This window comes from Mesitornis unicolor, unplaced genomic scaffold (genome assembly GCF_000695765.1).
Source record: "Mesitornis unicolor isolate BGI_N332 unplaced genomic scaffold, ASM69576v1 scaffold19298, whole genome shotgun sequence".
Classification (NCBI taxonomy): domain Eukaryota; kingdom Metazoa; phylum Chordata; class Aves; order Mesitornithiformes; family Mesitornithidae; genus Mesitornis; species Mesitornis unicolor.
The window spans coordinates 4,235-13,858 of record NW_010199993.1 but is presented as its reverse complement, the minus strand read 5'-3'; the positions used below and the strand labels follow the sequence as shown (position 1 = coordinate 13,858).

Genomic DNA, 9,624 nt, shown 5'->3' with positions numbered 1-9,624 from the left:
GCTGCAAGCAGGTAAATCTTCTGAAGTTGCAGCCCATGGACAAGCGATGGTTTTTTCTGTTGTTCATTTTTCCATATCGTTATTGCATGTCTCCTTAATCAGTCTTTTAAAGATTTGTATTAATTGAATAGCATACTGTGTTTAACAAATGCTGTGCAATCATGATGTCCAACTTTCTTCTCCCGCTTTACAGCTTCAGCTCTGCATATCTCAGCCTGAATCTGCTTCCTGAATAACAAATAGCAGCTTCCTTCTGCTCTTTATTAATTTATGCTTTGACATAAAGGCCCATTTCATTGCCTAGGGGGAAAAACCATACCAGGCTGAATCTTGAGTCTGTCTCTGACTTTGCAGGTGATCCATCGCCTGCCCATGCCCAATCTTAAGGATGAACTCCATCACTCGGGCTGGAATGCCTGCAGCAGCTGCTTTGGGGATGCCACAAAGAGAAGAAATCGACTGATTCTACCAAGTCTGATCTCTTCTCGCATTTATGTGGTGGATGTGGGAACAGACTTGCGAGCTCCCAGAATCCATAAGGTATGTTTAGGTGTCTTCAAGCTGGGTTTCTGTTTCTTATATTTTGACCAAGAGACAGCGATTTCCTGGATTCCAACTTCAATTAGAACAGGAGAGGCAGAACAGTTAAGGAAGCCTTCGTCAAATACTGGGAATTGATGGGAGTTTTGAAACTCCTGTGATTTATTGATAAACCACACACAAAAGATCTTGCACAAAAGAAATAGGAGTAAATGTGGTGTCAAACACTCAAAACGTAGAAAGTTCCAGAATTCAGCCTGCCTCTGCAGTATGAATTTAGTCGAAGTAGTTGCACCCTGTATTACTGTTTTTGACTACAAGATCATGAGGCAGACTCCTACCTGACACGTTCAGCTGAGCATGTGTAGATGGAATGGTTTTCAGAGATGAGTTCAAATTTGGTTGGATTTTCACTGCGCAAAACCAGATCTCTTCCGTAAGGGACACCTCCTTGATTTGTTATCCTTGGTTCCTAAATGTTTGATACGTAGGTTTTGGAAAAAAATAACAAACTGTTTTCATATAAGGAAATGAAATTTTCTGTTAAAGAAATATTTTTCATGGAAATAATTGAAATTTTCCCCAAATAAAACTCTCACAGATACTGGTGCAGATAAAGGTTCAGATAAAGACTTACACTTTCCCCTATCAGACTGGTTAGGTTCTCTTTGCAGTCAGTGAAAAACAAAAGGCATTGCTGGAGTCAGATCTATAACGTAAGCATAGAGGGTTAGCCAAGATGTAAATATATACACTGTCATATCTATATATTTTTATATATATAAATATATGCTTGGTCAGATGTGTCGTACAGCAGTGTGTGAAACTTCAGTACAAATTTCCGGGTCTGGCAGAGACAAATTTGATGATCAAAAATGTATTTTAAAGAGAGGTCATAATGTGGAATGAAAGGAATCTTTTAAGTGCTCTTTTGTCCCACCCCACCTGCCTGCAAATGCTCTCATGCCTGCTCCTTTGGGTCCGAGTTCTTTAGAGCCTTGCCAGACTTTAACTATTAATGCAGTGGAATAAAACTCCCAAAGGTCTCTTCTTGTGCAGTGAATTTTGTTTCAAACTCAGTTTCTGGCAAGCCTCAAAGATTATTTTTTCCCCTCTGAACTGGTGCACCAGTGAGGGCTGATGCCTGAATATTGCCCAAGTGGTGTTTCTGCCACTGGTACTAATTACAGCAAATGCAGATGTCAGGGTCTCACTGGTGCACAAATTAGACCGATTCTAACCACTTAACTCTTGCTGTTTGCATTTTTGAGAACAAATAAATGTCAGGAGCCGTACTGTGTTACTGGGCAGAGTAGAAAACGCGAGGTGGCAGGTACTCAAACCCCAAAATACCAGAAGAAACAATTCCTCTCACACGTACGCCGTTCCCACGCCTCCCTCATTCCTTGAAACTCGAACTCTGGGGTGGAGCTGGTGTTCTGCAGTGATCTCCATGAGCTGACTCGGCCTCTCTGTGTGCTCATTGCAGATTGTTGAGCCAGTGGAGGTGTTCTGGAAGGGTAACGTGGCCAATCCTCACACCTCGCACTGTCTGGGCACTGGTGACATCTTGATCAGCTGTTTGGGAGACCCTTCTGGCAATGGAAAAGGTATTAGTGCCCCTCATTGCTCTAGAAAAGTATTGGTGGTGTAGAAGATCGTGCTCCCAAAGCACAGGCTGCAAAGGTAGAAGAATTTTTAAGAGCTTACAGTGCTTTTGAGCACACAGCCATTCCAGCAGCTGTGTAATAACTACAGAGTCAACACTTCAGTTGCCAGGTAAGCTGGATGGTTGTTGCCCTGCCGTAGCTATTCAAACCTGATGTGGAGGAACATCTTTGGGGCTGTTGTTCAGGTTCCATGTCTCAGCCTTTCATTAATAAAGAAAACTAACTCTAGTTTTTAAAATGTGAACACAAAACCCATTAACATTTCACTTGGGTCCCTCCAGTACAGAGCAAGGAAGAATTGCTTTTGAACAGAGTCGACCAGCTCAGTGTTTGTGACTTGGGCATGACAGATTCTGTTGCCAACCTAAATTCTCTTAGTCTCATTGACTAATGAAAATTAAGCCTTTCACGCTATTCTAGATCGCATTTCCTATTTCAAACTTTTGAAGGATTCTTGTGTATACATTTTGTTACCTATTTTGGATGTAAACCACCGGACGTCTCAAGAGAAATACTGGCTGTTAGGAGAGATGTACTCCTTCTCACAGGGTTTTCTCTTCTGGATTGTGGCCAAATGTGTCCTTGAACAGATGCTTGTTATGTACGTGATTCAAGATACTGGTGGCAAGCAAAGACAAACAGAGGTGACTCCTCTGGGATCTTCTCTAATGTATCTCGTAATTGAAATGTACTCTAGGAGGCTAACTGATTTATTGCAATGATTTGAGTAGAAACAGAGCCAACTGGAGCTTAAAAAATTCATTGCAATATGATGAAGTTCTTTAAAAATCCAGCTTTCATTTGCTTTAGTCCGCGGAAGTGATACCAACAGAATCACAACATTTTCCTGAAGTATAGAGTTGCATTTTACAGCGTGTTTAGAAAATAGATACTTAAACATGAATGTATTATTTAGCTTTTTAAAAGCTGTGAATCTGTGTGAATGTCTTCAAACAGAAAAACTTTGGGTGTTTTATCAGGTGGCTTCCTTTTGCTGGACGGAGAGACCTTTGAAGTGAAAGGAAATTGGGAGAATGGGGAAAAGGTACCCGCCCTGGGTTACGACTTCTGGTATCAGCCACGACACAACATCCTGATGAGCACGGAATGGGGAGCCCCAAAAGCCTTGGCAAATGGGTTCAACCCAGCTGATGTGGAGAGAGGTGAGGGGGCGTTTGTTTAAACTCTCAAAAGTAAAAGTGGTTCTTTGTTAAAATAATCTCTTTTGTGCTTATTTTTGTCTGTCCCGATCCGTTAGGGTGTTACGGTCGCCGCATTAACGTGTGGGACTGGAGCACTCACACCTACGTTCAGGCGATTGACTTAGGGGAGGGCTCCATACCTCTGGAGATCCGATTCCTGCACAATCCGGATGCTGCAGAGGGGTTTGTTGGGTGCGCTCTGAGCAGTACGGTGCATCGGTTCTACAAGACAGAGGTGAGTAATGAAAGCCCTGGCAAACACAGAGGCTCAACCCTGGTTGTTTCAGGAATCCATCGATCACTTAGGAAATAGTAGGATTCGGATTCAGAAAAATCTGGCTCCTAATTCCAGTCTAATTCTAGCCAAGCTATACCGTTGTGTCATGGTGTGCACACATGGCTTCCTGAAGCTACTGGACAGTCCCTCATCTTTGAGCAGTTGCACCTGGTTGGCATTTTGAGTACCTCTGCTGCTCTGTCAGCCCCACTTCCAACTCTCCTGCCCGCCACAATAACTCAACCATTTTAATCACAGTTAATGAATTGTGAAAGTCTCAAAGAGGGGAAGGTCTTGCCAACGATAGGAACAGTAGTGGTCACTTGAACGTGAGACGATGTAGTGAACACTTGCACTGAGGAAACAGCTGCAGCATTAGCTCAACAGCTTGTGTTCTGGCTGCAAGGTGGTCGACAGACATGGGTGGGTTGGAGAGCTGATCAGAACACGTGAAACTGGTCACCAGTATCGATGTGTGCTGCTTGATGCTCAAGATGGTGTTTGGAAGCATAGGGAGGACCTGAAGGTAGAGGAGGGTATGTGAGATGGGGTCATGGACAGGGGAGGAGAGCTATTGCCATTCTAGGGGCGAGGTGGAGTACACCAAGCTGTAGGAGATTTGCAGTCTTTAATGCTGCTACTGTGATAGCAATCGGAGCTGATGTTGCATAGTGTAATCATTAACATTCTCACTGGCAGCACAGTTACCATCCTCACCCTTTGGCAACATTTATTTGCAGTGTGCGTATCACCTCTGTACAGGATCTGTTAAATAAAGAGCACTGTTTGCTTCTCCTCCCTCTGCCACGCAGAGCTGAGCCCTCTTGGCTGACACCAAGGCAATAATAACGCTGTGTTCTGTCCTCTGCCTTCTGCAGAAAGGAGACTGGGCAGCAGAGAAGGTGATTGAAATACCCAGCAAGAAGGTGCAAGGATGGCTTCTCCCTGACATGCCTGGTTAGTGTGAGCGTGTTTGGAAAAGAACTGGGGGGCTGCCCTCTTCAGTTCTCTGGTACAGTGTAGCTTTTTTTTTGCAACATCTTATCCTTAAATGACAAATGCTTCCCTTGTAAAATACTAAATTTCTCTTTGGGTTTATTGTGTAACACTTCTGTTGTAACCAAATTAGCCTTGCTTATGAGCCGTCAAGTAGGAGATTGTGAGACGTCTGTTCCTGCACTGCTCAGTGCTTGAGGGCAGCTTCTCTAGAAGAATACTTGGAGTTTGGGTCTTTAAGCATGAGCTCACAGCATTCAGGAATGGTCCTGAGAATGCTGGGAGAGCCTGAACCTCCTCTGAGGAGGCACTGCCTTTCCAAGGATGATTGTGTTTGTTCAGCCCGTATCTTCACATATTTTTCTGAGGCTACTATGACCAGAAGTTTGAAAGATTAGAGGCTTGTGGTCTTGTTTGTTGCTGGTCCTGTCTGTTTCCTGACTTCACTACTGAATATTTTCTTGAAGGTCTTATTACTGATATCCTCATCTCGCTGGACGACAGGTTCCTGTATTTCAGCAACTGGCTTCACGGAGACATCCGCCAGTACGACATCTCCAACACCCGCAAGCCCAAGCTGGTGGGACAGGTAAGCCAGCACCAGAAAAGCTGTCGTGTACAAGGGCAGTCAAGTCACAGAATCACAGAATCACAGAATCACAGAATCACAGAACATTAGGGATTGGAAGGGACCTCCCAAAGCTCATCCAGTCCAATCCCCCTGCCGGAGCAGGAACACCCAGATGAGGTTGCACAGGAAGGCGTCCAGGCGGGTTTTGAATGTCTGCAGAGAAGGAGACTCCACAACCTCTCTGGGCAGCCTGGGCCAGGGCTCTGTCACCCTCACTGAGAAGAAGTTTCTTCTCCAATTGAAGTGGAACCTCCTGTGTTCCAGTTTGTGTCCGTTACCCCTTGTCCTATCATTGTTTGTCACTGAGAAGAGCCTGGCTCCATCCTCGTGACACTCACCCTTGAAATATTTCTAACCATGAATGAGGTCTCCCCTCAGTCTCCTCTTCTGCAAACTAAAGAGCCCCAGCTCCCTCAGCCGCTCCTCAGAAGGGAGATGCTCCACTCCCTCCATCATCTTTGTAGCCCTGTGCTGGACTCTCTCCAGCAGTTCCTGTCCTTCTTGAACTGAGGGGCCCAGAACTGGACACAATATTCCAGATGCGGTCTCACCAGGGCAGAGTAGAGGGGGAGGAGTCATCCCACTCTCTTTTTTTTTTTAAAGGGGAAAATGACAATTTATTTTTGCTTGAGAATTGTCACTGTGTTGCTTTCATGTTCCTTTGGTTCTCACACATGCCCTTGGTTACAGGTGTTTCTGGGAGGCAGCATCCCAAAGGGTGGGCCTGTAACTGTAGTGGAAGACAAGGAATTGCAGTGTCAGCCAGAGCCATTTGTGATCAAAGTAAGTTTTCCTACCATGCAGGTTGTCAGTGCTCAGCTAATTGTAATCCATTTTGAAATATCCCTGCGCCTCCGTCAGTGTTCAACAAATCTGAGCTACTTTGTACCTTGGCTCACCGCCTGGGCAGGTATCACATTTCGGCATGGGCTGGAGCTGGTAAATCCTGGTAAGCGCTCTGTGTCCCTGGTGGGATGAGACAAGCTGTTCAGCTGTCCTGAAGCCTGGGTAATTACATCTTCCCTGCTGTTGTTAGCTGGCTGATTTAGCACGCATTCATCACTCTGCTGTCATGGCTTCTGGTAATCTCTCAACAGCTGATGGTCAAAGCACTAAAGCAGCTCATTCCGTGTGTGTGTGTGTGTATGTAAAGAGTTCAGTGGCACCCAGCGTCATGATAAGAACATAAAAGAGCATTAATTGTCTCTGGTCATTAGCGATGTGCGTTACTATTACCACTGTCAAGGCAGCTGCCTATGGAAATTCTCGTGGGATATGCAAGATCTGAATATGGTCACGGCTGAGATCTGTTGGCCATTGAAGGCTGTTTCAGGCATTGCCACACCTTTTCTTCGTAGCACAGATCATGACCTACCTGCAGTATAGACATGATCTTATTTGCAACCGTATTATGCCACTCCTCACTTCATATTTGACGTTTCCTTCCAAGTGCAGCAACCTGAACCCCTCAGCCCTTCCTTTCTCACGCTACTGGTTCGGTGAGTTAAGTGGAACCCATCTGGATTGGCTTTGAGGCTCTCTGTTATCAAGGAATAAGACTCCCAATAAAAACTGTTCTCTCTCCAAAACAGAGGGTTTGGTGCTCCTCGTATCGAGGATTTCAGTGCTGGATGCTCCTGGCAGCAGAACTGCCGTGCTGTTTTCCTTCTCCCTGCTGCTGCATTTCTTTTGTTCCACCTCTGTGACAGCCTGTCTTGAGCACCTTGTTCTCTATTACAATTTTAGGGGAAGAGGGTGCAAGGTGGACCTCAGATGATCCAGCTTAGCTTGGATGGGAAGAGGTTGTACGTCACCACCTCTCTCTACAGTGCATGGGACAAGCAGTTCTACCCAGACCTTGTCAAGTAAGAAAACTTTGGTAAACAAGGGTGACCATAGAAGTTTGTGTGCAAGATTTCCTTCTTAACTATTGATAGGTGTATGCCAGCTGGTGTGCAGAGCAGAGTTCCCATGCAGGGAGACTGAATCCAGTAACTTTTTAAACGCATTTTACCAGTCTAGATGTTTCACCTTCTAGCCAGGATCCATCTCTGCTCAATGGGCACGCAAAACCTGGGGTCTGCACACACTACTTGTTGAAATCACGATCGATTTGGAAGTTGGTGACAATGGGAGGAAACCAGTGAACGTGACCTAGCCTCTGGGAATCTGTTGTACTCCCAAACTGCCTTTGGGTGTACCAGGGTGTTTTTGGAATTAAAGAAACGAGACGATTTCCAGATGACCACAGGAGGGCATAGTGCAGCTTGCCTAGACCTTTACAACTAACAACAGCTACTAATTATCACTCATTCATTGTCGATTTGAGTTCGCAGGTTTCACTGAGGCAATGTAACTCACTTTTGAGACCTGCTCAGCCCCACTTTAAAGCTGGAGTTCTTTCCTTTTTGTATTAAACAAAGACAAATCCTGCCCAAACGTGGAAGAGACGAGCAACAAATACGAATCCTTTTCCCAACACCTGTTTTCTTGTCCCTTTTCCAGGGAAGGCTCTGTTATGCTGCAAATTGATGTGGATACTGAAAAAGGTGGATTGAAAGTGAATAAAAACTTCCTAGTGGATTTTGGGAAGGAACCTGATGGGCCTGTCCTAGCTCATGAGATTCGCTACCCTGGTGGAGACTGTACCTCTGATATCTGGGTGTAACTGTTGTGTGGAGCTGGTTTGGTTTGGATTGGTTATTTCCTTCATGTCTTTTCCTCCTCTCTTTCTTCCTCTCTCTCCTCCCTACCCCCCACTTCCCTTTTATATGGGTGAATTGGTTAAGCTGGAACTTTATCTGCTGTCTAAATGTAGACTTCCATTAGGGCGAGCCACAGAAGCTCCACTTGCTTCTCATTCTGAGGCAGCCAAGCGAATTTCTCTGAAATATTATATACATCTCATTTTCTCTACTCCTCTTCCCCTTTCATAAGGTCCTGTGTAACCTCTATTGCCAGGGGGTTTCAAGGCCAAGGTCTTTTAAGGGTTGTTTGCCTGGTTTGGTGCCGCTTGGCCATGCCATTGATGGTGGAGAGGCTGTTCCTAAATAACTCCATGAGACAGATACATTCCATGGGCTTGCCCAGAGCAAGAGTGCCCTGTCCCTGCAAAGCTTGATTTGCTCATAAAGTACTCAGTGCTTTACAGCAGACACAGCATAAAAATCACGCGTATCTAATCTGAAGCCGCACATTTCAGGAGCTGGGTTATGTTTTAACGTTTATGCACTGGTGTTATAACAAAATCAACAATAAAATTGTTCTTCAAGTCAGGTGGAGCTTCACTTCTTTTTTCTTTTTAGCATTTGGAATATTGTGTCCAGTTCTGGCCCCTCAGTTCAAGAAGGACAGGAACTGCTGGAGAGAGTCCAGCGTAGGGCTACAAAGATGATGGAGGGAGTGGAGCATCTCCCTTCTGAGGAGCGGCTGAGGGAGCTGGGGCTCTTTAGTTTGCAGAAGAGGAGACTGAGGGGAGACCTCATTCATGGTTATAAATATTTCAAGGGTGAGTGTCACGAGGATGGAGCCAGGCTCTTCTCGGTGACAAACAATGATAGGACAAGGGGTAACGGACACAAACTGGAACACAGGAGGTTCCACTTCAATTGGAGAAGAAACTTCTTCTCAGTGAGGGTGACAGAGCCCTGGCCCAGGCTGCCCAGAGAGGTTGTGGAGTCTCCTTCTCTGCAGACATTCAAAACCCGCCTGGACGCCTTCCTGTGTAACCTCATCTGGGTGTTCCTGCTCCGGCAGGGGGATTGGACTGGGGGAGCTTTGGAGGTCCCTTCCAATCCCTCACGTTCTGGGATTCTGGGATTCTGTGATTTCAGCATTTTATTTTTCAAAGAACATACGATGTAAGGTCACTTCAGAAAGTGACAATGTCATCTGTCTGAAAAAATCTTTGGTGAGGAATTTACTTTTGCTGAAGCCACCTTTGTTCCCATTATTGCAAGCAAAGATTCTCTTCCATTTTCCAAGACTGGAGAAAACTGCAAAAGACTTCTGTGCACACTGGGCCAAAGCTGGGTGATGCGAGCAGCTTACAGGGTCTTTCAGGTGTCTTGCAACTCCTTGAGCAGACAAGCACTCTCAAGTCCACCCTTTTTTCTCTTGCCTGTTCCTGATGCATCTTCCCAAAGCTGTTTCTTGGGTCTGATTTTCTTTTCTGCCTCCCTAGATCTGTCGTTTTCCCACCTGTGTCCATTGCCAGGCTCTGCCGTTTCCTGTTGAGCTTCAGCATCGCCAGTTGTAACGCTGGAATCGCATCGGCTGGGTTGGAGGAGCAGCACGTCCACCAGGCTT

At 45.5% G+C, this 9,624-nt stretch overlaps 1 protein-coding gene across 1 annotated transcript; it reads left to right on the top strand.

Annotated features, from left to right (window-relative positions):
* The first annotated feature begins 351 nt into the window (after positions 1 to 351).
* On the top strand, positions 352 to 8,164 carry LOC104534048 (selenium-binding protein 1-A-like). The gene is made up of 9 exons (XM_010189608.1): positions 352 to 540; positions 2,030 to 2,150; positions 3,191 to 3,373; positions 3,469 to 3,647; positions 4,568 to 4,646; positions 5,153 to 5,274; positions 6,007 to 6,099; positions 7,063 to 7,181; positions 7,822 to 8,164. The coding sequence occupies exons 1-9, from the start codon at positions 373 to 375 to the stop codon at positions 7,982 to 7,984; spliced, it is 1,227 nt and encodes a 408-aa protein (XP_010187910.1). The 5' UTR covers positions 352 to 372; the 3' UTR covers positions 7,985 to 8,164.
* The last annotated feature ends 1,460 nt before the right edge of the window (positions 8,165 to 9,624 follow it).

Coding starts and splice junctions, on each gene's coding strand:
- LOC104534048 (XM_010189608.1), top strand. CDS start 373: ATGCCCAATCTTAAGGATGAACTCCATCACTCGGGCTGGAATGCCTGC. Junction 3,374..3,468: donor CCCAGCTGATGTGGAGAGAG/GTGAGGGGGCGT, acceptor CCGATCCGTTAG/GGTGTTACGGTCGCCGCATT. Junction 3,648..4,567: donor ATCGGTTCTACAAGACAGAG/GTGAGTAATGAA, acceptor TGCCTTCTGCAG/AAAGGAGACTGGGCAGCAGA.